The sequence below is a fragment of the Manis javanica genome, chromosome 17 (genome assembly GCF_040802235.1).
Source record: "Manis javanica isolate MJ-LG chromosome 17, MJ_LKY, whole genome shotgun sequence".
NCBI lineage: Eukaryota > Metazoa > Chordata > Mammalia > Pholidota > Manidae > Manis > Manis javanica.
The window spans coordinates 6,557,341-6,585,323 of NC_133172.1; the positions used below are offsets into that span (position 1 = coordinate 6,557,341).

At 56.0% G+C, this 27,983-nt stretch overlaps 1 protein-coding gene across 2 annotated transcripts; it reads right to left on the minus strand.

Annotated features, from left to right (window-relative positions):
* Nucleotides 1-22: 22 nt before the first annotated feature.
* Nucleotides 23-27,911, minus strand: AP2A1 (adaptor related protein complex 2 subunit alpha 1). 2 transcript variants are annotated; one of them, XM_073226839.1, is made up of 24 exons: nt 27,679-27,911; nt 17,749-17,817; nt 17,485-17,627; nt 17,180-17,373; nt 10,981-11,110; nt 10,238-10,339; nt 9,264-9,372; nt 6,509-6,659; nt 5,966-6,134; nt 5,670-5,807; nt 5,341-5,523; nt 4,872-4,969; nt 4,410-4,641; nt 4,150-4,317; nt 3,910-4,073; nt 3,573-3,638; nt 3,188-3,244; nt 3,004-3,086; nt 2,795-2,885; nt 1,524-1,646; nt 1,323-1,439; nt 1,162-1,231; nt 842-976; nt 23-456 (listed from the first exon to the last, which is right to left on the minus strand). In XM_073226839.1, the coding sequence occupies exons 1-24, from the start codon at nt 27,743-27,745 to the stop codon at nt 379-381; spliced, it is 2,937 nt and encodes a 978-aa protein (XP_073082940.1). In that variant the 5' UTR covers nt 27,746-27,911; the 3' UTR covers nt 23-378. The 2 variants fall into 2 exon arrangements, with proteins under 2 accessions (XP_073082940.1, XP_073082941.1); XM_073226840.1 differs by lacking the exon at nt 3,573-3,638.
* Between the last annotated feature and the right edge of the window lie 72 nt (nt 27,912-27,983).

Sequence of the window (27,983 nt, forward strand, 5' to 3'; positions counted from 1 at the left end):
CACAGCCACAGACACACAGCTATTAGCGTCTCTCTGTTTATTCGCTCACAATAATACACAGCCCCTGGACGGGGAGGGGGTGGGAGGGTGACGACAGGGTGGGGTGGGAGGGGAGGAGGCGTCCGCTTCCCTGGCTTCTCCCCTCTGTGCTTGGGGGGGAAGGGAGGGAGGGGGCTCCCCCTTACCCCCAGAATGTAAACAGCAGCAGATGAACAAAAATAAAAATACAAAAGGCTGGAGGAAGGTCCCAGGCACCCCCCCACCCCTGGGGTCTTCCCTGTCACCATGGAGGTCCCCACGCTGCCCCACCCACCAAAGCTGCCTCAGTCCTAGGGGCTGCCCGGTGCCAGCCACCTCCCCAGCGGCAGAGTCCGGGGCTCAGAACTGCTGGGCCAGCAGCTCACACAGGTGACGGGAGACGGGCTCCTTGCTGGTGCGCAGGGTCAGCCGGTACATCTGGGTGGGGGACACGGGGTGGGCGGCTCAGGGAGGACACAGGGGATGGAGAGCCCGGGGGAAGGGTACAGGGGAGATAGAAGAAGACAGGAAATGGAGAGAAGAACCGGCAAGCTGATAGAAGAAACAGAAGGCAGGAGTAACAGCAGCAGAGGAGACCAAGGAGGTAAAGGATGGAAGATAGAAGACCCAGAACGGTGGAAAAGACATGGAGGAAGAAAGAGGGCAGGAAGGCCAGAGGATGGAGAGCCCGGAAGGGGACAGGGCCTTGGAGCAGAGGGACCTGAAGAAAAGAGCCCAGCGGGCCGGGCATGTGGGGTGCAGAGGGCACACAAGGCAGGGCTGACTCATCAGTGTAAGGAAGGCCTCCTGCACCACCGCTCACCTGGGCCTGGGCGTTGGGCTCCAGCCGGAGCAGACAGCCCACCTGCAGGGCTTTAGTCTGGATGATTCCAGCCCCCACGAAGTTCTCAGGGTTGGGGTCCACATTGTCCAGGAGAGCAGAGCCAAACCCCAGTAGCTGGCGAGGAAGAGGGGCAGCAGTCAGAGGGTGTCAGGTCTGTGAGCTCCTGGAGAGTGGCAAACCAGCTCCCCAAAACCCTTGGGAGTGGGGAGTGGCCCCACTCCACCGATGGGAAACGAGGTTCCCGTTAGGCAGGGGCAGGGCTGGGGTGTTGGTCGCGGGGCACCTCTCCTGGCTCTCACCTTTGCCTTGGTGACTTCGGAGTCCATGGGATGGTTGGCTTTGAAGATTTTCTGCGCCTCCTGTTGAGGGCTGGGGGCGGGGAAAGGTTCAAGTAAGGGATTTGGACGCTCCGGCCCCGCCCACCCCGAAATGGGGCTGTGGCTCTACCCCCGGGGCTCACAGGCTCAGCTGCTTCCAACGCTGGAAGAAGTCCTGGGCCGCCATCTCTGTCGGCTGGAAGAACTTGTTGATGGTCACCGGAAGCTTCAGGGTGAGGGACTGGGGGGCGCCCCCGTACCTGGCCGGAGAGCAGGGAGGGTTCCCTCACGCCCCGCCCGGCGTCCCAGAGGCCCCGCCCCCGGCAGCGCCCCGCCCTGCTCACCGGAAGCGCACAGACAGGAGCGGGGGCGTCAGGAAGTCCCGCAGACACTCGATGTTGAGTACTTGTTGCACCTGCGCCCCGCCATCCACCTGTGCAGCCACGCGCTTGGTCTGTACGGCCAGCTGTGCACGCGGTCAAGGAAGCCAGAGACCAGATGGCCTGGGCGGTCCTGGCATGAACCCCTGATGCTTCCGCACTTTGTCTGCAGGCAGCCCCTGCCTTAAGGCAGGCCTCTGCCGGGGGCAGCCCTACCATCCCAGACTCATCCTACAAAGCCCAGCTCCAAAGTCCTTCCTAAGTGAAGCCTCTCCATTGTGCCTTGTCTGGCCTTCTGCAAAGGACTCAGCAGCCTCCAGTACGGCACGTGTCACACCATACGGGGGCAAGGGCCTTCAGTGGCTCTGAAGCTGCCTGAGTTTGAAGTCCAACTCTTAACCGCCTCGGTGACTCTGGCCAGGCTACTTAGCCTCATCTGCAAAATGGTCGTAGTGTCCTTAGCGCTCAATGAAATAACTTTGTACAAGTACTTATTAAAGTGTTTGGCTCATAGTAAGTGCACAAAGATGGTGGCAGCACTATTATCACCATCTACCTTCATGTCAACAGCCCATCAGCAAGGACAGGGTCTTATGCATCTCTCACCTCTGCCCCTGTCCCACACACAGCACAAAGCGGAGCCTACAGGCCTCTGGAAATGCTGATGATGAATGAAGCAAAGAATGGAAAAGTTCCTCAACGTTTGGGGTCTGACCCCAGTAACTTCACAGGCCTGGAAACCAAGGTCGGTGAAGGAGCTCAAGGACTCCCTTTAAGCCAGCCGCCCTTCCGGGGCTTTCCAACAGCACCGAACTTCAAAACGACCCTATGGGAAGGAAGAGGAGGCTCTACACTTCCGAGGCAGGACAGAGAGGCAAAGTGACTGACCTGGGTCACACAGATAAGTCCCTGTCAGCATCAAGACCCCAGGGAGGCACTGGAATGATGGGTGTGGAGCCTGGTGGAGGACGAGGTCAGGGCGTGGAAGGGGGCTGACAGGGACACACAGGCACACACATCGCATCGCTTCACTGCCATCACCTGTCCTGGGGAAAGGAGGCCCACGCCTGTCTTGCAGACGACACTGAACCTCAGAGGAGTAACCATGTGCTCAGGCTCTTGGGTAAGAGGGCCAAACGGGTCTGGACCTGGGTCCACCTGGGTCCCAGAGGCCAGAAAGGCAGTCCTGGAAGGGCAGGGCTGGCGCCAGAGGGCTGGACCAGGCCAAGAGGATATGAGTCTGCAGGTCTCCTGGGTGGACCACAGTGGGTAAGAAGTTCTGGAACTGCACAGAGGTCTTGTTGCCATAGAAGAGATACATGCGGCCTGTGGTAGGTGGGGAGAGGCAGGGCTCCATCCAAGTTCCTTCAATCCCCTCCCCAGCTGCTACCCAAGCCAAGGTCTTTCCAAGATCCCAGCCCCACAATCTTGTCCTCGCACACACCCAAGTTCTGCCGGAACTCTGACTTGACTCCAATCTGCAGCAGCTGGTTCTCAAACAGGACTCCGTTATTCTTGCACACAAACCTGGGCAGGGCAGCAGGGAGCTCAGGATGATAAGGGCCTGGGCCCTGCCGTGTGTTCCCCACCTGTCCCCATTCCGCTCCCTGATCCTTCCTGAGACTCACTTATTCAGCAGTTCGTCAGCTTCTGGGATGGGCGGGCCGATGTCCTCAGGACCTGGGCTGCAGGTGGAGAAAGAAGTGAGATTGGGAGGCTTGGAAGGCTACACGTAAAGGCCCAGAGCTAATTGAAGGAGACAGCAAGCCCTGAAAGGACAGAACCCCAGGATCCATATACCCAGATTCCCCAAAGAACCCCAATTGCCTCTAATGGGAAGAGGCTCCTGGCATGGGCCGTTCCCACCCTGGACCCCCAGTCAGAGGACCCTGACTTTCACTCCACCATTGCCTCTGCAGCTCATCAGCAGCCCCTAGACAAGAGCTCCCCAGTCCCCTAACCCTCCCTTGGGACACACTGACCCCCCCCCAACCCCTTGAGGCCACCCCTTACTCAGCAGCTGGAGCTGGGTCAGCCAGCAAAGCCATGGGGCTCTCAGGGGCAGGCGGCTCCAGCTCGCTGGGCCATCCAATCCCAGAGCAGACAAGAGAAGACAGGCGTGGCAGGCAGCCAATCCCACAGAGGCAGCAAGAGGGCCGAAGAGAGGAGGGGGAAGGGAGAGAGGAAGAGCAGGCTGAGACACAGTGACGGGAAAGGACGAGGGGTGGCCAGGGTCAGCCAAGAGTCCAGAGTGGCCAGAGGGAGGGAGGTGGCAGCCAGGGCGACAGAGGCACAGGGACAGGGAGGGGGCAGATGGAAAAGGGGGGGCCCAGGCCCACGGTGGCGGTACCTGAGGAAGGCCTCCTCGGGGGTGGGTCCCAGGCCGGGCTGGGCGGCTGGGCCATCAGAGAAGACGTCCACCAGGAGGTTCCCTGCACCCGAGGGAGCCGGGGGTGCCGCTGGGGGAGGGGCTGCCCGCAGCCCCAGGAGGTCGGCAGAAGGTGAGGGCGTCGACTGCAGGGAAGCCAGGCAGAGGTAAGAAGAGGCGACAACCGGACCCCACCCCAGTGGCCGGAGCCCTGGGACTCACCACAGTGCTGGGGGTGGCCTCCACACCCCCATTGATATCGTTGCTGCTGGGGTCCCTCCGGCCGTCGTCCAGGGCGCTGCCGGCCCCTGGCCCCTTCTTGCGCTTCAGCTTGGCCAGGATGGACGACTCGCGCTCGGGGAAGGGCGGCATCTCCTCCAGCACTGTGGCCTGTGGGGTGAGGGACAGGTGTCAGCTCAGTCAGTCACGAGGAGGAGAGGGAGGACAAAGCTCGGAGAGCGGAGGAGGGGCCAGGCTCTGACCAGGACGTCCGTGCTGGCCACCGAGCTGAGCGTGAGGTACTCGACGGCGCGCTGCTGCAGCTCCACATCGGCATTGCGCAGCTGGGAGCCGGCCCGCAGCACGCCCTGGATGGTGGCCTTGGTCTCCGGGAAGAGGTTGATGAACTTGATGTAGGTGGACAGCAGCAGGGCCCGCGTGGCCACACTGCACAGGTGGAACTTGGAGTGCAGCAGCGAGAACTGCACTGGGGGGCTGGAGGGGGGCGGTGTCAGACAGCAGCAGCCCCTGCCCGCCCACGGACCCTTCCCAGGACCCCCAGCTGGCCCCAGGCCGCAGCCACTGCAGTGCTGGGTCCCAGGGGTCCTAACTGGTTCTCTCCCCCCGCCAGGTGGGAGCAAGGGGCCAGGAGCCTCATCACCACCAACACTGAGACTCCTGGGGACCTCTTGAGTCCCTTCAAAAGCGCATGTCCGCCCCCTCACCTGGAGCGGGGATCCCCAGCAATCAGGTTCCCAAACTCCCCAAGGATGTAGCCGCCGACCTTCACCATGTTCTCATGGCAGGCTGGGGCCTGAAGCGCCTGGGAGGTGGGCACGGGGTGGATAAGGACAGGGAGCACTGGGCACCAGGTGCTGTGCTAAGCCCTTGACTCCCACCGATTTTTGGAACCCTCCTGACTCTCCAATGGGGAAACCGACGCAAAGAGTTATGAAGTGACTGGCCACTCACACAGGTGGTAAAATGGGGTGGCATGGGGCTCCCCCTCCTGGAGCTGAGACCTGGGAATCACTGACTACACTCAGAGCACCCCATGCCCATGCTCTGCTGACCGCCATGTCCCTTGGGTGGCTCTGAGGAGGAAGCAGAATGGGGGCCCAGGACGGCCAGCCCCACAGCCCCAGCTGTTCCTGCTCTGCCCTGATGCCCCACTGTGCAGGGGGGGGTGCTGACCTCAAAGACGGTCTTGGCAGCGTAGCCCTGGACGTCATCGCGGTTAGTGACGATCTGCAGCACACGGTACCACACCTCCTCACTCACGTAGTCGCCCGCAATGCGGATGAGGTTGAGAATGGTGTCCACGTACCAGCTGTAGTCCACTGCATACTTCTCGGCCAGGATGGCCACCTTCAGGACCTGCCGGCCGGGGGAATGGGTGTGCAAGTGAGCACAGGCGTGTACCCACAGCAGGGAGTCAGAGTGTGGACTCACTGGAGCTGGGCTCACAACTATCCCCATCAGAAGGCCCAAGGCCCCCAGCCCCCTCCTCCCCCGGGACTCACGATCTCTTCGCGGATGGCATAATCAGCTGTCTCCAGGTACCGCAGCATCTCCGACACAATCTGTTTGGCGTTGCTCCGGTCACACATGGCGTACAGGAGGTCGGCTGCCCGCTGTCTCACACTGACATCCCGCTCCGTCTGAGGGAGGAGAGCAGGTGGGGTTTGTTCCAGGCTCTGCTATGGCATAGGGCTGGCTGCTGCTGGCCTCTGAGCCCTGGGCGTCTCTGAGGAGGCAGAGGAGACCCGGGCCAGGTCAGTGGGGAGGGCTGGCTCGGACACGGCCTGAGAGGCTGCACCTTGAGGGCATTGATGACGGTGTCGATGTGGGTCTTGACCGCCTCATGGGAGAACTCGGAGCTGGCCAGCGTGCACATGCTCTCCAGGGCCAGGTAGCGCAGGTTGGTCTCTCGGTGCTGCAGGAACTGGCCCAGCTGGTTACACGCCCGCACCAGGAGGTTGGGCTCACTGCCAGTGAGAGAGAAATCAGGGGCAGGGGGCAGCATGAGGTGGAAGATTACAGCCCAGCTGGTGTGTCCTGCATCACCCTCAGGACCTGGGTCTCAATGCCTGCCCTGGGTCCCAGTCATCACCCCTCCTGATGACCCAGACATCTGGGCCTCTGAACCCACATAAAGATATCCAGGAAATCTGCCTCCCAGGAAGGGCCAGCACCAACCTGGTCAGGAAACATGCCACTGTCATCATCCTCTTACCTAGAAGGCATGGTTCCCAGACCCACTCCACAAGGATGCAAGAGTCCAGGCCCCCACAGCCCCCTCCTCTCTCAGACTCAGAAGTCTAGGTCCCCAGCACCCCCTTTCCCAGCGCCAGGCTGCCACCTGTCATAGTGGATGATGAGGCTGATGGTCTCGAAGAGGATGGCGTTCTTGGCGTTGGAGTGCTGGACTTTCTTGGACTTGGGCGGCTCCTGGGCCTTGTTGAGCACGGTCTCTAGACACTCTACCAGCCGCCCCTTCACAGCCGCATCCTCTGAGGAAATGGAGGGCACCCCCCAGGCTGAGCACCTGCCACGTGTAGGAGCCAGCCAGGCTCCCATCCTCCCCAGGAAGATTGTGGTCCCCACAGCTGCAGGCCAGGGTGTCTGGGCCCTCAAGCCCTTCCCAGGGTCCCAGGAAGCAGGGGAGGTGGGAGAAGGCTGGCAGAGGACACCACTCCAGACTTGGCTCTCATAACTCTTCTGGGCAAGCAGTTCTACCATGCAAACCTCGGTTTCCCCTTGTGCAGCACCAGTACTCTTTAGATTTCTCACAGAGCAAACAGAGCTCCAGGAACGTTCCCCAGAGACACCCTGAAACCCGGGCCTTCCCAAAGAGCTGTCTTGAGTACCTGGGATAGACACCAACCAAAAGGCTCAAAACACACACCAATAACCGCCATTCCCTGGAATGAGAGGCAACACCGCAAGGATAGAACAGTTGTCAAGTGTCTAGCAAAACCTGATGCACCCCTACCTATCAGGCTGCTCGCGGGACAGAGGAACGAGCTAAAGGACACAAGGCAGCCATCAGCCAAATCCTGAACGTGGGACACACCGCAGCGCAAAACTTCCTGGTTTCTTCAAAAACGGGGGTAGGGGATGTGGATGGGGGACTATTCCAGACTAAAAACAAAAATGACAAAGACGTACAAAAACATAACGGTGGTCCTAAATTATACTGTATTTTTTAAAGCCATAAAAATAAAGCTGTGGACAATCAGGATGGCAATTTGAGTGACAGCAGAGGACACTGTGAGGTAAATTCGAACCTTCTTAGGTGGGACAAGGGCACTGTGGTTTTGCAGTGTTCTTGGTCTTATGAGATGCATGCGGAAATATTTCAGGGGGAGCATTCAGATGTTTGCAACTTATTTTCAAGGAATTCAGCAAGTGTGCCTCTGAGAGAGGGAGCCGGCAGGACGCCCACACAGAGGCTGTCACGATCCCCGCTGGTCCTGGGACGGGCTGTCCAGGGGGTTGTCACATTGTTCCTGCAACTTATCTTTGCAGTTGAAATTTTCCGTAGTGAGAAATTAGGGCAAATATCATGTGATAAAGCGAGTAATTGTTCCACTTTAAAAGAGACTTAGGAGAATAATAAAGTCAGTACCTATGTCTTAATTAGATCCTAGTGTGAACTGACTGTGAAAAACATTTTGTGGGAAATTAGGAAAATCTGCCATGGGTGTCAAAGAACACCAGGAATCATTCGTTTTTGAGTGACCACAGAATTGATGTTGTGAATGAAAAGCCTATAGTTTGCAGAAGCATGTTACCAGGTATTTAAAGGTTAAACAACATGATGTCTGTTACTGACTTCTAAGTATTTTAGAAAAAATAGCAAGGACAAGCATACCCAGCAAAATGTGAAGTCTAGATCATAGGTACTCTCTAATTCCCCATATAATGGAAAAGCTTTCATAATACAGTGCAAAAAATGAATAAAGTGGAGACAACCTGTCATGCCCAGCATCATTTTCTCAGGACCACGGCTGTAATTCCTATAACGCAGAGGGTCAGAGTAGGTAAGATGCCTGCTCTGGGAACACCCCAAAATTCTGAGGTGTGGATCCTGGGATGGAAGGGGGCTTAGAGCTCTTCTTCAGTCCTTCCTTATGGGATGAGAAAAGAGGCTGAAGGGGCAAGAGGCTTCCCCAGGCCCCACGACAAAATTCATCACTGGCTTTCACAGGCTGGAAGGGGTCTTTGGTGTCACCCCATCACAGATTCAAATACACGGACACACACTGACACACGTCCACATGGGTGTGCAGACCCAGAGACCTGCACACAGTCACGTGCTCACAGATACACACACAGAGACAGGCTCACACATGCTGGCTGTGAGGATTCAGCCCTGGTCCATGGTGCTTGGTACCCTGGCTGAAGTGAAGGGACTGGCTTATGAGGCGCCTGCTATGTGCTCAGCACCTCTGTGAGTAGGACGGCCGAGGAGACAGCAGCTCAGGGGAGCCATGGCCCAAGGGAAAGAGGGAGGGGGTTTAGACCCCAGATTCTGGAGTCAGGCTCTGTGCCCCATCACTGCCCAGGCCTGGAAAGGGATGTCTCACCTCCAGGCCTCAGATTCCCTGTCTGCATGTTACAGCGATGGCTCCCCACTGCCAGCTTTGTTGGTGGGGCACAGACACCCCCAGTGTAGTACATGGCTCCCTGTGGGAGCTTCATCCATGCCAGTGGCTGTGATCCCAAGCAATGAGGGCATGAAATCCCTAACAGAGCTAAACTAATTCAAACACGGCCTGGAATCACCCCTTGACCCGCTGGGTGACCTTGGGTGAAAACCTCCCTCTCTAAACCCCAGTTTCCTCATCTGTAAACAGGTGGTGACAACAGCCCTTGCATGACAGGGCTGGGGCAGAGTGTGGCTTTGCAGGGCCCACAGTAGGGGATCAACAACCCCCAGCTATTAGACTGATTCTTGGGCTGCACCCCACTCCCACCCCACCTCCCACTCGACTGTCTCAGAACAGGACCTGGAGGCACCAGGCCTGCCTCAGAGAAATCCTGACCCAGGCCCCCCAGCCCCAGGCCCCACCTGCCCCACCAGATCCCGGTCCAGGTGGGCTTGGGGGTACCTGGTGGGGGGTAGCACTGTAGCAGCCGCAGGAGTTTCACCGAGAGCCAGGGTGCCGGAACGAAATAGTAGGTGTAGTCCTGGAGGTCCGTGGAGGCTGAGGAGACGATCTGGGGGCAAAAGGGACTAAGGCATGGCCGGGGGTGCAGGAAACGCTGCCTTCCCAAGGTGGGCACAAGGCGGGTGATGACACCCTCGGGCACACAGCGCGCCCGGGTGGATCGGGAACTAAAATGGTTGATTTTTCCCAGTAAAGCTGCTCTCTCTGACAATCCCAGCCCCTCCTGTGAGCTCCAACTGCTGCTACCTGCCTCACCATGCCCTGGACATCTGCTCTGGGCACGCAATACACCAGCTCACCAGAGACTGTTTCCTTGTAGCTCTCCCCAAGACGGGGAGCTACTCAGGGGTGGGAAGTGGGTCTGACCCTTGTCTAGGTCCCCAGGCCTAATACAAGGTCAAACACAAAAAAGGCACAGGGCTAAAGAGAGAAATTAATCAAAGGGCATGTGACTTTTTTTCCTCACATCAAACTCCTACTCAACCTTGAAAACCCTTTCTCCAGGAAGTATTCCCACCATGGCCTGTACCACCTCCATGATGGTATATGCCCTGTCCCCACTGTCACTGTCCGTGTCTCCCCTGCCAGCCCGGCACACCGGAGTCTTCAGATGTGCGGTGAATGAATGAGACAGTGATTAGATGAGCTGGTGTGCTCTTCTCTTTGGGAATCCAGGCCTCCTCTTACCTGCCCAGGAAGTGTTTATATTCACTCCATGTCTCAACTCAGAGATCACCTCTCCCAGGAAGCCTCCCCAGACTCCTAGGCTGGGTTTAGTGCCTCCTTTTGGGGTCTAGAATACCCTGGGCTACCTCCATAGCAGCATAAACCACCCCCTTAGTGATAAGCTCTGACAAAGTCGGCCTGCCTCACCACATGTCCCTCCCCTCAAGAGGACAGGGAGCTCTGCTCACCCGGCTCAGGCGAGACACAGCCAGGGATATGCACGTCTTAAAGTCGTCTGGGTTCTTCTTGCAGAGACAGGTGATGAGGCTGACAGCGGCTGTGACCACGCCCTGTGGGGGCAGATGAGAGGCAGGTCAGGGCCTGGAGGGTCAGACTGGGGCCGAGCATCCAGGCTGCATGTCGGAGAGCAGACTCGGGGGCATGGCAGGCGTGGGGTGTGCGGGAAGGGTGTGCACAGGTGTCACGGTGGGTGGTTCAGGACCGGGGGCCACAGCCGGCACTGACCTGGGTGTGTGGAGTGCCCGAGAGGGCCCACCGGGGTGAGGAGCAGGGCGTGGTCACAGAGGTGGCAATGGTGGAGGGACCGGGAGTGTTGGGGTGGGGACAAAGTTGGCATCTCCTGTGCTGGCTGGGCAACTGACAGGCACTGGGAGCACCTCTGGGTTTCAGAAAGAGGCTGGGATTTTTCTGGAGGCTGGGTGGGTGATGGGTGTTGGGAACGCTGGACAGGATCCCTGGGTTGCCAGGTGGGTGTCAGGGACGAAGGTGGGGGTTTCTGGACAGCTGGGTGGGTAATGAGTACTGGGGATATGGGGCCAGACTCTCTAGGTGCCTGGCTGAAGGGAGGGACAGAGGCGAAACTCCCGGGCACCCAGGTGGACACCAAGGGCCCGAAGGATCTGTTGGCCCACAGTGGGTAGGCCTTGCAGGTAGCAGCCCAGGGTCTCAGGGTGCTGGGCAGGGGCCTTACCATGTGCTGGTCATTGAGCAGGTGCACCACCCGGGCTGTCCACTCGCCCATGGGCACCAGGTCGGGTGAGGCCTTGTAGAGCCGCAGCAGGCACAGGGCAGCGCTCTGCTTCACACTGTCCATGCTGTCCCTGCAGGGACACAACATGAGGGCTGGAAGGTCAGTGTGACCCCAGCCCCATATACCTCCCTTCCTCTCGCCCCTCCCAGGAAGAGGCCCAGTGACAGGTGGACAGCCAGGTGGAGTGGGACCCAAGCTGGTGCTGCCCTCATCACCCACCAAGCCTCAGTTTCTTCATCTGCCAAATACGTAGCATCTCAGTGACCTTGTGGGGTTACAGGTAGAGCTAAGCAAAATGTCCAGCCCGGCTCAGCACCGCACCTTCTTCATTTGACAAGCACTTAGCACTCATCGGGCACCAGGCACCGCTGTGGGAAGGCGGATAGAGCGGCGGACACACTGGTCTGAGCATCTGTCCTTACAGGCCTCTGTGGTAGCCGGGACAGCCAGTGTCCAAGCACGCACCCCAGCTGCAGTCAGGGCTCAGGGCTACAGTGCCCACTAGGGCAGGTACTGGGGCTGGGGACATTTTTGGAGGAAGGCCTCTGATAAGGTGCCAGGGAAATGGAAAACTGAGTAACTTTAAAAAAAAAACGGAAAATCTCTGCACAATGTCCTGGATTGCATGGGCCTATGGGAGGGCCAGCATGGAGGCTGGTGGGGCTGCAGCGAGGGAGTGACCAAGGGGCAGAGGACTGCAGACAGGGCAGATGGACACAGGACCAGACGGAGGAGGGCCTCAAGGGCTTCCAGCAGGAGACAGAGCTGCTGGCAGTGAGGGGCGGAGGAGCAGCCGTCTGAAGGCGACAACAGGAAAAGCTGCCAGCCATAGCCCTTCCACTCTGCCCGGAGCTCACGTTCCAAGTGCTCTACGCAGATTCTTATTGCATCTTCACAACAAACGGGGAAAGTAGGTACTGTTATTGACCACCGCTCCCCAGATCTGACCTGTTTTCAAAGGCTCCCTCCGCAGACGTGTGGAGAAGAGCCTGGGGGTGGTGAGGGACAAGCAGGGAGACTGGGGGTGGTGACAGCAATAGTCCAGGGGGGAGACGCTGGGGCCTCAGACCGGGCAGCCGCACGGTGGGAAGTGCTTACGTTCCGGATGCATGTGTTAGACAAAAACAGGACTTGCTATGAGAGGGATGCAGGGTGGGAGGGAAGTGGGGCACAAGGTGACTTGAGGGACACAGCAAGTGGCAAAACCATTTGCTGCATTGCAGCCTGGGGCTAGACAGGGGGTGATGAGTAAGAACCCAAGTTCAATACTGGACATGTACCAAGTTGACAAGCTAATGAGACACCCAGGAACGATGCTGAGTGGTAGGCAGGGCTGGATTCCGAGTGGCTGGGCTAACACCCAAGTCCCCTTCCCCCTCTGAGCATTTGGACCGCGCTCTGTGACATGGGAGCCTGGTTCCCCTCTGCAGAGGACAGGAAGCCTGTGCTGTGCTGAGGAACAGGCCCCCACAGAGGCTCTCATCCTAACCCCCAGCACCTGCCAGTACGTTCCCTCACTTTCAGAAGAGACTTTGCAGATGGGACTAAATCAGGCAGCAGGCGATGATTCTGGATTATCCAGGTGGGCCCTAAATGTAACCGCAAGGGTCCTTTTAAGGAGGCGGCAGAGATCAGTCAGAGGAGATGTAGGATGTGAGGACAGACACAGAGCTGGGAGAAGAGGAGGAGCCAGGCCGCTGGCTTTGAAGCCGGAGGGAGGGGCCACGAGCCAAGGGATACAGGCGGCTCCCAGGAGCTGCGCGTCCCGGGAACGGATTCCCTCCCAGCGTCTCCGGAAGGAGCGGGCCCTGCCGACCCTTGATTGTAGCTCGGTGAGACCCACTTCGGAGGTTTGACCCCGGACGGTAGGAGAATCCGTGTGGCTTTAAGCCACTAGGTCAGTGGTCGCTGGGCAGAGCAGCCACAGGAAACCGACGCAGGTGCTCGCCGAGCACAGAAGCCAGTGGCGTCCCACCTCAGAGGCTGACTCCGTGCCCCGACCCGTACCCAGCTCCCAGCACAGTGAGGAGCGTGCGGTCTGCTGGTGTTCCAGGTCACACGTGCCTGCCTGAAGTCCTGACTTCAGGGTGCAGCTCTGGGGTAAGCCACCGACCCTCTCTGCTGGGTACTTTCCTCCCCAGGAAGATGAGGACCTGTGTAGGATCTGGGGGATGAAGAACTGAGGCTATGGATCATAGGCCTGCACAGCCTTAGGCACAGTGGGGAAGCCAGCAGCTATCGTGACCACCCAGGCTGTGCCTCGAGTTTCCCAGAAAGGACCCAACAGAAGCCCGGGCAAAGGGCAGAGAGGGAAGTCCCAGGAGGGGTGACCTGCACGAGTCACAGGCGAGGTGAAAAGACGTTTCACTGGATGGCAGGAGAAGCGTGAATTGCAGGGACAAAGCGTCGGCCTGGCAGATCTGCGTGTGCCAGCCAGGGAGCCCTTGTGCAGACACGGGACAGGCCCTTGGCACAGGAGCTGGGCCGCTGTGGTCAGGTCGCGGCCGTGTGAGTGCTGCCGACCAGAGGAGCAAAGCCAAAGACAGGAAGCAGATGTGCGGTGGCCTGGGGCTGGGGACGGGCTGGGGAGTGGCTGCCAATGGGTCTGGGGCTTCTTTCTGCAGTGAGGGAAATGTTCTAGAATCACAGTGGTGGTGGCTGCCCAGCTGTGAATGTAGCACAGACCGCTGAACTATGCACTTCAAAATGGTTCACACGGTGAGCTTGATGTTTTGTGAATTTTGTGTCAATGTAAAAAATAATCTACCTAAAAAAAAGTTCCTCTGCCCCAGTCACTGCCAAGGTCATGCTTCCAGTGTCGAGAGACCAGCCTAACACTCAGACAAGCCCTGCCCGGCTGTGACTGAGGCAGGGCACAGCCCTGGGCACGCGCCCTCTGTGTGAAGCTGGGACGCCACCTATGTCCGTGTGCTCACCACACTGGCCTCCTTCTTGGCCCTGGGAGGCACCGAGGTCAACGCAGCTCCCGGAGGCCAGCGACCTCTGTCTCACCCAAGCCAATGGCGACTGCCTGTCCCCATCCTAAAGAAACCATCAGCAGCATTCGCCACAAATGACCACACCCTCAGCGAGGGTTTCTTCTCCTAGTTCGAGCCCCGCCTATTCTGCAATTTCCTCTCTTCTCCCAGACACACGTCGCCACTCTGGCCCACCCTGGGGCTGAGCCTCTGCAGCGCCTCTTCCCTGCTCACGTCCTCCCTGAGGGCTCATGTCCGTCCTGCACTGGCTGTTGGAGATGGTGGCCCCTGGCCACACGTGGCTAATGGGAACAGGAGCTGGCGGGGGGGAGGTTCCACACTGAGATATGACGTGTGCTCATTATATTTTCTGCTTTAAAGATTTGGCCCAAAAAATACTGTAAGATAGCTCAAAGATAATTTTTATGTTAATCTAATGTCAAAATCAAAATGTCTTGGATGGACTGGGTTAAATGAAGATATATTAAAATTAGTTTCACCTGTTTGTGTTCACTTTGTCTAACGTGGTGACCAGAGCACGGGAAAGGCCGGGTGTGGCTGGCATCGCATGTTAGTCCCAGTGCAGACCTCGCTGGCATCTCTCTGGCACCGCCTCCTGCCAAGCGCACCTGCCACGCCTCTCTCAGATGGCACCTTCTACTCCGCCAAGCCCACCTCGGCTCTCCCTCGCCTCCCTGGTTCTCACCTGGCTTCAGCACTCACCCCAGTGCTCACCTTCGCTGCCCGCTCTCTTTCACACTGCATGTTATCTGCCCTGTCCTTCCCCGCCAAAACACACCCCTCTGGTGACTGCCTTCACCACCACAGCCTGTCCCCAGCTGCCATCAGCACCACCTGGGCACCAACAGGCGTCTCAATGGTCTCCTCACAGCCACCCTTGCCCCCTCCAAGTCTCTACTTTGGTCTATGATTTCTTGGGCTACTTGAATGGGAGGATCATCCTCTTTCATTGGTTCTGGAATATTCTTAGCCATATGTTCAAACGATGCCTCTATCACTCTCTCCCCTTGCTCTTTCTAGAACTCTAAATGGCATTATGTTAGGCTGTCTCTGTCTTCCATGGCTCTTAATCTCTCTTTTAAAATTTCCCATCTCTGTTTCTCTGGGCTGCCTTCTGATTCGTATCTTTAGTTCTACTGCCTGTGTGCTCATTCTGGCTTTGGCTCTGTCCATCTGCTGCTAAACCAGACCACTTAGTTTGTTGTTGTTTTTTATTTCAGTGATGTCTTCGATTTCTTTGTCAAATCTGCTTGTACTTTACTCCTATTTTTAAACTGTTCTCTTATTTCTTGAAACATATTAAACACAGTTATTTTACATCCTGTATGAAAATTCCCAGTCACCTACTATTTTCAGTTTTCTTTCTGCTGGTTGTCTCTCATGGTGCCTTGTGTCCTGTGTTCTGTGATTTTTGACTGTGAGCTACTCATGTATATTTGAGCTTCATTTGTGGAAATCACTGAGGCCTGTGGGGAAGGCAGTTTCTCTAGAAAAGGCTTGCTTGCTTCTCACACACACTGGGCTACTACCAGTGTGCATCCCTTTAAACTAAAGCATGGCTTAAGGATCTGTGCGTGAACCAGGCAGGGGAAAATCAGGCTGAAAACCAGTGTGTGGGCTGCTCTGTGCCAAGGTTCGAAACAGGTAGTTTTGCTTATAGTCCCCAAGGGGGCTTATTTCTAGATCACCCTTACTTTGAGGTGTGGCCTCTCGGGCCTCTCCTCAGACACACTTTGTATTCTGTCCCCAGAAGCTGCAGTCTCCAAAACCAGTTCAGCCATTCCAACAGATGCCCTCTGGGCAAAACCTGGCTTTGGCACTCTGCTCATCTCCCCCTGGCCTGGCTCCTCATAGCTTGTGGCCTGTGCACTCCTTATTTTCTTGCCAGCTCATGAATACATCGAAGAACATTTCTTTTCCTCTTTTATCCAACTTTGATAGTTGGGTTTCAGCAAGACCATCAGTCAGGAGTCTAGTCTACCGTGTTGCCAGAAATACAATCCTACCTTCTCCTACACCAGGTTGAGTGATCTTTTAAAACAAAGCCAATCATGTCATTTATCTGCTTAAAACACACCAGTAGCCTCCCACTTCAACTAGAATAAAATCTCCTCATTTATGTCTCTCTCTCATTCACTGCACTGTGGACACAGAGACTCTTTCTTGGTTCCTTGAACGTAAAAAGCTCATGCCTACCTCAGGGCCTTTGCATTCGCTGCTCCTTTTGTTTGGAACACTCTTTCTCCAACATTTTCTAGTAACTCTCTTCTTATCATTCTAGTCACCTCCTTGGAGTCTATTTAAGTAGTCTCCCCAACCAAGCCCACTGCCCCGACTACCCTATTTTGTGTTCTACAGAGCATCTGTCATTATCTGAACTCATTTTACTTCCTTGAGTACATGTGAGCACCCCAAGGGTGGGCACAAGTCTGTGTCGCCCACTCCTGCCTCCCATACCCACAACGGGGCCTAGCACAATGCAGGTGCTCAAGAAATATTTGCTGAATGACCTCCTGCCTCAGGACAATCTCACAGGCTGACCCCACTGCCCTTCATGCCTTTCCCCTTTCCACAGCCACTAGGTCCTCCTCACCCAGGTCTCAGCCTGATGCCACTTCCTCTGGGAAGCCCTCCCTGATCCCCCAGGTTAGATCAGGCATCCCTACTAAATGCCTATATGGGCTCCTGTGCTCCACACATGCTTCATCCTGCAATTATTCAATCAGCACTAATTTTCCACTCTGGATCATGACCATGGGGTGGACAATGACCATGTCCATCCCCAGTCATGGCCACGTGCCCAGCCATCAGCATAATGTCTCACACACAGTAGATGATCAATAGCTGTTTGATGCACAAGTGAATGGAGAAGATGAATGGAGAACATCCTCTGCAGTGGGTATTAGGGCTCAGTTACTCAAGACATCCCACTGGCTTTGCTGGGAGGCAGCATCACCCTGTTGAGTCGGCTGAGAAGAGACAGCCATGGGGCTGCCACCACAATCACTGGGGCTCCGGGCCCAGCATCCTCCCCAGGTCCCAGCAGGGAGACCTGGAGCAGGTGACACGACGTCCTGACCCTCCAACTTGGCTGGGACTTGTCTACCTCATCCCCCCTGCCCGGGTCCCCAGGGCCTCACCCGGCCACCAGGATGCGAGGGATGTCCGCAGCAAAGGCCTCGCCCATCTCCCGGCTGCCCACATTGGCGATGCAGTGCAGGGCCAGGCACATGAAGGTGGGGTTGCGGCTGGCCAGGTCGTTCTTGATGGCGTTGTTGATGAGCCGGATCAGCTCTGAGTTCGAGTTCACCAGCACCGAGATGAACAGGTAACCCTGGGTGAGGAGGGTTGGGGGAGCTGGAAGCCCTGTGGCTAATTGGCCTCCAAGTCCCTCCTCCTTGAACCCCAGGAGGCCAGGCCCCCATCCCCTCCTCCCCAGACTCACTATTTGCTTCTCCGTGTACTTGTTAGAGCTCAGCAGGTTCACAGCCTCCATGTGCCCGAAGTCGATGTCGTGGCCAAGCAGGAAGATGAAGAGCAATTTACACACGTATTTTTTCTTGCTGTAGCCATCCAAGGCTTTGTCCCCTGGGGCCAGGAGGAGGAGGAAAGGGAAGGCAGAATGAGGAAGGACCATACCTGCAAGTCCCCGGTGTTCAGGCCCCGGCCCCTCCTCCCTCGGACCCAGGAGCGCAGGCCCCCGGCCCACCTTTGAACTTGGAGCGGATGTTGGCCAGTTCCTTGTTGATTCTCTTGATCTCTGCCTCCTTGCTCTTACCTGGGGAGGGGAAGGCAGAACAGGTCATGAGGGTCCCAGAGAGTAAAGCCACCTGCCCTCACCTTCCTGGGCACAGCCCTCCCAGCTGGAAGGGTGGCCTCTTTCCCCGTGGGGCCCCAGGTCCTGGCCTGAGGCCTTGGGGGTGTGAGAACCACAGCTCACTGGGCTCTGTAACCCAGAGAAGAACCCTGGCACACACTCGGGCAGCCCAACTTCTCTGCCTTCCCTCCTCCCGCTGTAGCCCCTGAACTGGACTCTCACCCACAGCTCTGGTCACACCCCACCAGGCCCCAGCACTGGCCTGCCAAGAAATATGTCAATAAATGAATGCATGAGTGAATGAATGAACGAATGGCCCGGCTGCTCTGCCTCTGCCAGGACTCTACCCGCTGCCCAGGACTCTACTTCTACCACATCCCCAGTGAGCTCAGAATCTCCTGAAAACCTGCTCCCTGCTCACAGGGTTCCCAATTCCATAAGGTCCCACTGCCACCCAGTCACTGGGCTGGAGCCTTGGGTGCTGAGCTCGCCTTCCCCACGTGTATTTCCCAAGCCTGCAGGTCCTCTCCTTCCTCGTCTGGCCCACAGACCCCCTTCCTCCCTCTCCCCAGCCTGTCCGTCTGCAACATCCCTACACCTGTGACAAGCTCCACTTACGGGATGCCTGGAGGACTTCCCAACCGGCAGGCGAGGTCCTGGGCCCTCTCTGTGCTCCTAGATGCCAGCACCTCCGTCACAACACCGGCGGACTGGATGGTGACCGGGTCACCGCCCTCACCGCTCGCTGGGTCCCTCCTGTGCCCTCCAGTTCCACTCAATCCAGCCTTTACCGTCTCACCCTAGACCAGCTCCATGGTTCCCTCAGCTACTCGAGACTGGGGCGTCCTCACGCCCCCCATTCAAGCCATCGCCATGTCCTCCTGGCTCAACCTTCAGGACATGTCCCCACACACCTCGTCCACCACCGCCTGTCCGGACCCCACAGTGCAGCAGCCGCTTTTATGGCCTCCCTCCTCCTGTTGGGAAGATTCCGCCCCACAGCTACCAAGCCCTCTGGCCCTTCCCTGGCCCCCTCACCAGTGTCCCCACCCTGCTGTGCACCCCCGCCCACTGGCCCCAGCTAGTTAGAGACTCTCCCTGCACGTAGCTTCCTAGGTCAGGGGCCTTTGCATGCACTGTGCCCTCTGCCCGGCCCCTCTCTCCAGTTACCTTCTTGCTATTTGGGTGTCAGCTCCTCACCTCCTCCGAGAGGCCTCTCCGGACCAGTTCTTTAAAGTCAGCACCTTATTATTCTGTGCCCACCATTGAAAAAAGTCTGCCTTAGTGTGTTTCACACCATGTAACCATTTTATCTTTACTGTCTAACCTCGGCTCCCACCTCAAATTAATGAGCATCAAGAGGGAGCTTCTAGAGCAGTGCTGGGCACACAGCAGATGCTTAATGAATTTCTGATCATCTGAAGGGTGGAGACCTGCTCTGCCCCATGGCTGTGTCATCCGCATCCCTCAGCACATGGCCAGGTACCTGGGAGGCTCAAGTGCGCTTTGAATGAAAGAATGAATGGGCAAGTGGGGCATGTGCTTGCCTTCTCTTTAGGAATCCTGCCTCACCTCTCACTCCCAATTTCCAGGGAAGCACCCACAAGCTACACTTCGGCCATCACCTCCTCCACGAAGCCCTCTCTGATTGGGCCCTCCTGACGAGTGCCAAGCAGACCCTATAGCTGTAATGTCCAATACAGCAGCCGTCAGCCAGGTGGCTCCTGAGCACCTGAAATGTGTGGCCATTCCAAACTGAGATGGGCTGGAAGTGGCAAAAATACAAGGGATTTGGAAGACTGAGTGTGGAGAAAAAAAAGAATGGAAAACACTAAAAACTTAAAAATATTGATTGCATGTTAAAATGACAATATTTTGGGTGTTTTAGGTTATATAAATATATCAAAATTAATTTTGCCTGTTTTTTCCCTAGTCTTTAAAAAAATGTAGCTAGTGGAGAAGTGAAAATCATACATGCACCTCATACTCTGCCTACTGCCCAGCGCTGTCCTAGGGCCTCTTCTGGGCTCCCACACTGCCTATGTCACCTCCCTTGGAGCAGTTTTGTATCTAAGCCTGCCTCTGTCCCCCAGACCACACCTGGAGGCCCTTGAGGGCAGAGCCAGCGTCTGCCACTTTCTAGGTAGCTACTCTGTGTTCCCAGGGCTTCCTAAGTGGCCAAGTTCAGAAAACGCATGAAGACATGAAAACAGGGCCTGAAGAGGTACAGAGTGACCCACCCCACCCTCGGGAAAGGGGAGGATGGCTGGGGATGAGGGTGGGAGGTCTCTGGCTCCCAGGTGACTAAGGCCCAGTACTTAGTGATGAGCCTGAACTGGCCTCAGAGACCATCTGATCCTTCATTTATTAATTACAGGTGCAGAGCCCTGTGCGTTAGGCCTGAGTGAGGTGGTGACACTGGGCAACCAGCATCCACGTGCATCCGGCACTTCTGATCCGCCCCCAGGGACTCCCGGCCTGAGGGGATCCAGGCAGTGGCCCCCCATCTCCACACCTGAGCAAAATGTGCAGGGATGGAGGTCGCCTGGGCACCGCCTGAGGCTTGGAGGCGGTGGCTGGGAGGAGGGGACATTTGAGGAGAGCTGTGAAAGAGGAGGAGGGTTCAGGAGCAGTTCACCAGTGAGGGCGGCCAGAACTACGCTACCCAAGAAGGGCTTGTGTGAGAGTGACCTGGATATCAGGACAGGGCCTCTGCCTGGGGCAGGGCAGGGCAGGGGTGGCGACCCCTGAGGGCGCACAGCAGCCTCTGTCCCGCTCCTACCCTGAGGATAACCACTACTGCTTCAAATGTTTGCCTTGACACTATTCTGTAGGGCTCAGAAAAAACCAAACATCTTTCATAAATGGACTATATATAACATTTGAACAGCAATTAAATTTCCGAGGCTGAAGCCCTTTCTGGCCTTTGTTTAAACCTCTATTGAAAGCTTCAAAAAGCAGGCAAAACCAGCCTAGATGTGGCCATCCTTGGGGAGGAATGGGAACTAGAAGGGCTCGTGACGGGGGTGCAGGGAGCCAGTCTGGGGGCCTGATTATGCAGCTGTGTGCAGTCAGGGGAGTTGTAACACGCAACACACTTACCATCTGTGGACTTTTTTATAGATATGCCATCTCCACATATGTATATATAAATTAATACACTTATATGCTCAACTATATTAAATCAATTTTTATAGGGAAGTAATCAGTTGGGCAGACAACAGTATCAAACAGATGTGGACTTAAAAAATACATATAAAGAATTTGTGTGTGCCTCCAGTGTCTTCTTTAGGCAATCTTTAATCATCAACATCTATTTGATACTGTCTTCTACATAACTGATATACTTTGCTGTAAAAAAGAATTCATAGAAAGAACAAAGCATCAGGTCTCCAAAAACTCCAAAAGAGAAGGGGCTTTGGCCCTGGAGGAAGGACATTCCAGCAGACACAGCCTCTGCAAGATCTAGAGGCACGTAGCAGCCCAGGTGCCCCTGAGGGGGCCACACGGGAGGAAGGGGCCAAAGCTGCTGTGAGAAGAGGCCAAGGGAAGAGCGACTTTCTGGCACTCAGGGCGAGCCAGTGACGGAGGATGAGCTTGCTGTCACAGGAGGCATGCAAGCATGCCAGGCACTTCAGAGGGATTCCTTTACCCTTAAGCAGGGCCTGGGCCAGGCTGAGAGAGCAGTCATACCTGCCCTGCTCTTGGGGAGCTACTGGGTTGGAGGGGGTCCGAGAAGGACAATGGTATGTGACAGAGCTGTCACAGTGGGGTCCAGGGCGCTGGAATCACACCAGGGAGGAAGGCTTCCTGGTGCGCAGCCCCTGAGATTTGACGAACAAAAGATGATGCTGAAATGGACCAAGCAGAAATAAGGGGATGCATGTTCTGGGAAGGAAGACCAGCATGTGCAAAGGCCTGGAGGCAAGCACTGTGGGCTAGCGCTGGGGCCCAGCCACGGGCCTCTCCTGATTTCTGAGGGTGCTGGGGAGCCATGGACAGCTTTTCTGCCTGTAATTGTTCCTGTGAGGGGCGTGTGGGTAGAAAAGAGGCCACCTTTTTGCTAGGCTGAGCTGAGCGCACCAAGGATCTGCCCTACCTTGGGGCTTCTGCTAGTCAGAGATAAGGCCTTCCCTAAGCATGGAAGGCCCTGTATCTGGTAGGTCTGTCCCTGCCACCAAAGGCATCCTAACAAAACCTACAATATGCTTGCACGGAGGCAACTCAGGCACCGCTCACACCTCACTACAAGATTCTTCTTCTTGCCTCTGGACAACTACTGTTTACAACTGAAGGGAACAAACATTCCCATCCACCAGGACATGACGGGACACGTCTCCCAACACGTCCCAGCTGCCCGAGGCCTCCAGGAGGGTGCTGGGAGATGATGCTCGTCGACTCTGCGCCACCACCAACATGATGTGGGTGTTAACGGCCAACACAGGAGCCTCCCAGTGCTTGAAATACAGCTGGTGCTACTGAGGCACTGAATTCCTAACTTTATTTCATTTTAATAAATTTAAAATTAAAACCCGATCCTCAATTCAGTGACTGAAAAAGTATGTTTGGAACCACCTGAGGACTTTGTGAATCTACTTTTTCAACCCTAAGTTTTATGAGCTCTTACTACAGAGCAAGTATTTCCAGTGAAAACGTAGCCTCTGAATTGAGAGCAACCCACATTGTCTCACTAATCATTTCTAAAATACTGATAACACATTCACGTATAATTTTGGACAAACTGGGGTAAATAAAATACATTCAAATCAATCTCACTGGTTTGTTTTACTTTTTTAACACGGCTGCTGGAAAATTTAAAACTTCCATACGTGGCTCGCGTGGCAGTGCTGGGTTAGACAGCGCTCGCGTTATCAGTCATCACCATCCTGAGAGAAAACGCTCTCCTTGAACAACCCAGCCACAGCCTGTCGTGCCCCAGCTCCAAGCCTGCAGCTGCAGAGACCCTCCCTGAGCCGCCACCTTACACTCTAAGGGCACACGTCCTGCTCTACAAACCCCACCTCCAGCTGAACGGCAGCTTCGAGGGCTGGAAGGTGTGACCGCTTCATTCCCGGCATCCCTGACCCAGGACGTCCTTGCTCGGGGGAAATGTCAATGCAGACCCTGACCAAATGTACTAGAGGACACACTGTTAGGACGGGGGAAGCTGCGGCTCAGGCCTGATCGGTCATCAGCTTCTGGCTGGCACTCACAACCTAAAGGCAGTTCCTTGAAGTGCAGGCCCTGGGGCAGGGTGGAGGGCCCCCGATGGCTCAGTAACAAGTGGGAGAACCCCCAAATTGGGACTCTTCCTTTCCACTCTCTCCAGCGGCTGGAGGGGTCCTGTGAAAGCCTGAGTCAAATCCTGTCCCCTCCCTGCTCCAAATCCCTCTGTGGTGCCCATCTAGCTCAGAGTGAAAGTAAAGTCCTCCCTGAGGCCCTCCAGGCCCTGCCCAATCCACTAGTCCCTCTCTGACTGCAACTCCTCCTGCTCATGTTTCTCCTACATGGCAAGCACAGTCCTGCCTCAGGGCCTTTGCACAAGCTGTTCCCTCTGCCAAGGATGTCCTCCTCCACATTTGTGCAGGTTCACCCACTAAATTTGACTCTTTGCCCCAATGTCACCTTTTCAGCGAGAGACTCTCTGACCAGCCTATGTAGAAGCAGCATCCCTGACCTTGCCCCACATTCCTGCCCCCTCCCAACAGCCACACCACCTACCTGAACATCTGAATACTGTACATTCACTTGTATGTTGGTACACCTCTCTTTGGAACAGGGAGGGGACCTCCGTTCACTGTTTAGTCCCTTGAACACCCTGAACAGTGTCTGGCACTTTATCGGTGCTCAGTAAAGATTGGTTTGTGTGTTCATTCATTTATTCATTCAATCAGCAAACATCTGAGGACTCCCATGGGCCAGGCCCTGCAGGGGGCAGAACTGGGGACCCAGGGACAGACCAGAGCAGGGCCTGTGCTCCAGGGCTGGGGAAAATGTCACCAATGTAATGGGTCACAACCTGGAGTGGGATGTGCCCTAATGGAGGAGCTCAGGGCACCGTGGTAGCACAGCAGCCCCCTGCCCATTGGCCCACCTGCAAACTCTTCTCAGGGCAAAGCTGGGCGCTGGGGGGAGGTAGCCCCAGGAAGAGCCCAGTCAGTTAAGTGACTTGGAGGTTGATTCCCACTCTAGACAGGGCAGGACCACACCCTCAGGCTGGGCCCAGCCCGAACCTCTCCCTTTCTTATCTGTAGAATTTGCCTGTCCTTGTCCTTCCCCAAGCCTGTCTTTCACCTCCGGCTAGATCTTTCCCCTTGATCCTCCAGCAGAAGGCTCCACACTCCTCCCCTTCCTTGATGGCTCATCTCTGAGCTCGGCCTCCTCCATATCCCTCATCCCTTCTTTTCCCTCATCCCTGCTTGAAAACCTCCAGTGCCCTTGGGGTGAACACCAACCTGGCTCCTGTCTACCTCTCCAGGGTCAGATTCCACCCTTCTCTGTACCAGCTACACAGGCCTGAGCTCAGAATCTCAGCTGGGCCTCAGGACCTTTGCACTTGCCACCCCTCTGCCCTCATAGTTCTTCTCCAACCCCCTTGGCCTGGTTAACTGCTCCATGTTGTCTGAACATCGCAACCAGACAGAGCCCCCACTCTCTCAACATTGGGGCTCTCTCCCTCACTGAACTTGGGACAACTACAGTTTTTTCCACTTAAAAAAATAATCGAAATACAAATCACATACTATAATGTCCACCATGTAAAGTGTCCAATTCAGTGTCTTTACTATATCCACAAATTGTACAGCCTTCACTACTACTAATTCCAGAACACTGTCATCATTCCAGAAGGAAACCCTGTGCTTATCAGCAGTCACTACATTCCACACCTCTTAGTCCTAGGCAACCACTAATCTTTTCCATCACTATGGATTTGCCCTTCTAGACATTTCATATACATGGACTCCTACACTGTATGGCCTTTTATATCTGGCTTCTTTCACTTAGCATGATGTTTTCAAGGTCCATCCATGTTGTAGCACAGATCAGGGCTCCAATATTTTTATGGCTGGATAATATTCCGCTGTGCGGGTATATCACATTTTATTCATCCATTCTTCCATTGATGGGCACGTGGGTTGTTAGTTTCTACTTCTGGGGGCTGTCAAGAATAACTCTGCTATGATCATCTGTATACAAGGGTTTGTGAGGACAGATGCTAGTTTTATGTACCTGCTCGCTCACAGGGCTGGGAGCTTCGTGGAGGCACAGATGAGTCTGTCCTATTCATCACTGTGTCCCCAGCACCCACGATAAGGCTTGAAACATACCAGCCATGCCACATGCATATATGAGAAAAGACAGGACAAGAGGGATGCCTGGTCCTCAGGCCCCTGTGCATGTGGCTAAACCACCTTCCCTGACCCCAAGTCAGAGTCTCCCGTGTGGTCCTGCAGTGACACCGATCTGCTTGTCTTTCCTTCCCCACCCCCACTAGCCCATCCCTTTGTAAATCCTCCAAATCAACCACTTCTCTCCATTCCCTTCTCACCCCAGGCAAGCCAACACCATCCGCAGCAGCCCCTTACTGTTTCTCTGCTTCCCATCCTGCCTCTTGAGTCTGTTCTCTACACAGCCGCCAGAGGAATTATTTTAAAACTTCAATCAGCTCCTGGCACTCTAGCACTCAAAACCTCCCCGTGGCTCTCCCTGCACTCAGAGAAAGGCCGGGGTGCCCACAAAGCCCTACCCAATCCCCACCCGCCCGCCCACCCTCTGCGGGCCCCTGGCTCTTATCTAAGCACACGTGCTGCACCCTCCGCAGCGCCCTGCCCTGCCTGGACCCCTTTCCCCCAGAGGCTGCAGGGCTCACTCCCTCACTTTGCTCAGAATCTACTCAAGTCTCACCGTGGTGCAGCCTTCACTGAGCGGCCTCTCAGTCTGGGTCCCTCTCCCTGCCTTTCCTTCCTAGGGTGCCTTCCCGGCGCCAGCCATCACCAGTCATGGGTTGACACCAGGTCCTTACCGAGGTTCTCTGTGCTTACTTTCTAGCTCCCTTGTGGCATGGCTGCTCCCAAAGGCAGGAATGCTTGCTCACTGTTTTAGTCCCACTCCCTGGAACGGTGTGTTGCACACCACAACAGGAATCAAAAACTATTTGTCAAATGAATGAACTGAACCTTCAGAGGCAAGATGCTGTTTTATCAGTGGGGTTTGCAGACTAGAAAACCGAGCCTCCGAGAGGTTATGGGACTTGCTGAGGGTCATGCTGCTGGGAAGTCTCAGCAGCAATGCACCTGAACTCCTAAGGGCTGGTCCCCACAGCTGCACCTCTTTTCATAACAACCATTACCTCTCTGCTCCATCACATACCCAGCAGTTCCCACTCCTCCTGTTCACTGAGCACCTACTATGTGCTAGATCCTTCCATAACTACGGAAATCTAAAATAACCATTGGGCACCTAACAGACGCTGCTTCTCAGATCCAGCCGAATAACAAGGACAATAGCCGAGAACCATCTAGCATCTGGAATGTGTGAAAGGCTTCACTCACATACAATATCACAACAACCTCATCAGGAAGGTGTGATCAGCAGTCCCTCCTGACAGATGAGGAAATTGAGAGGTAAAGTCCCTTATCTAAGGTCACAGAGCAAGGGAGTGGCGGCGTTCAAACTCAAACCCAGGTCTCGCTGACCCCAAAGCCTATGCGGATACAGCTGAAGCTCTTGGCAGCTCCAGACACAACACCCACTCCCAGGAGTTGGGAGCTGACTTGGCACCAGGCCACCCATCGTCGTGACAGTCCTTCCTGCTTGTGATCACTGCCCCTATACTAATGTGGTCAGATGACAGAGGGCTCCAAATTCAGGAGTCCTGCTCCCTGACCTCTGACCTCTCTCTGGAACCAGGCTTTCCCCACCCCCTGAACTTTCCAGATCTCTTCCCCACAAATTTCTAAGGCCCCCTGGCCCCTTCTTTGAGCTCTAGGTTCTCCGCTTTCTGGCACAGCCCCCAAACCCCCCTTTATAATGTCAACTCCATTCCAGGCCACCAGCTCCCTGTGTCAGATTCTCCTAAGATCCTCCAACTGCAGTGCCTCCACTCTTTGCTCTTTGAGTCCCTCATTTCCCTTCAGTAAACCCTCCAGGTCCTTCTCCACTGCCCTCCATGTCTTCTAAACCATCCTCCATACTGGAGACCCTCTACTCTTCACCAGGATTGGGCTATAGTCACCCATCATCTTCCCATCTCTCCTCTCCAAACCCCTGGGACTTTCTACCACTCCCAGGCCCTCTCTGTGCACTAGCCAGGCGCCTCAATGACCTATCTAGCCCCTTCCCCTCTATGACACCCCCTCACCCAGGCCCTTAAACCCGGCCCCATTACGCTTCCTCTGTTCGCGTCCTCCCGGTCCCCTCTGGCCTCCTCCCACTCTACTGCTCCATAGGGTACCCGCACCCATGTATCTCCTTCCCTTTCTCTCTACATTAGGGATTCCTCTAACCCCATCGCTGATACGATCCCCCCAGGCTTTCTACCATTTCCAAGGGGCACTTCTGTGCCCCGTCCCCGGGACCTCACTAGCCTCCTCTCCTTTAAGACCCTCCCGGACGCCTCTAGCCCCTCCGTGTCGTCACCTCAAGAGGCACTCTATTACACCCTAAGACCCTCCATTCCCCCACCCCAAAGTTACCCTCGGGGCCTCTCTATCCTCTCCCTCTATGACCGCAGTGGCTTTCAATCCCCCGGGGCCTTCCGTAATCCCCGAGCCCCTCAATTCCACACTCCCACACTCCCGGAGCCCCCAACAGCGCTCTCACAGTTCCGGATGTCGGAGATGAACACCGCGAGCCCCCGCATCCCATCGCCCTTGGACACGGCCGGCATGATGGCGGTGGTGTCGGTTCCAGGCCTGGCCGGGCAGGGCAGGGCACAGCGCAGCGGGGGCTGGCAGGCGCGGACCGGGAGAAAAGGACCCCAAGCAGGGCCGAGGAGCCGAGCCGGCCGGGGTAGGGCGGGCTGCGGGCGGGCTGGCTGGCAGGCCGCGGCTCCACCCCCGGACCCTCCCTCCCCTCCGCTGTCCTGCGCTCTCAGCCGCCCATTGGCTCGGACTACTGCTGCTCAG

Coding starts and splice junctions, on each gene's coding strand:
- AP2A1 (XM_073226839.1), bottom strand. CDS start 27,745: ATGCCGGCCGTGTCCAAGGGCGATGGGATGCGGGGGCTCGCGGTGTTC. Junction 6,135..6,508: donor CTCATCATCCACTATGACAG/GTGGCAGCCTGG, acceptor TCTCACTGGCAG/TGAGCCCAACCTCCTGGTGC. Junction 1,647..2,794: donor CCAGGAGACCTGCAGACTCA/TATCCTCTTGGC, acceptor ACCGCGTGCACA/GCTGGCCGTACAGACCAAGC.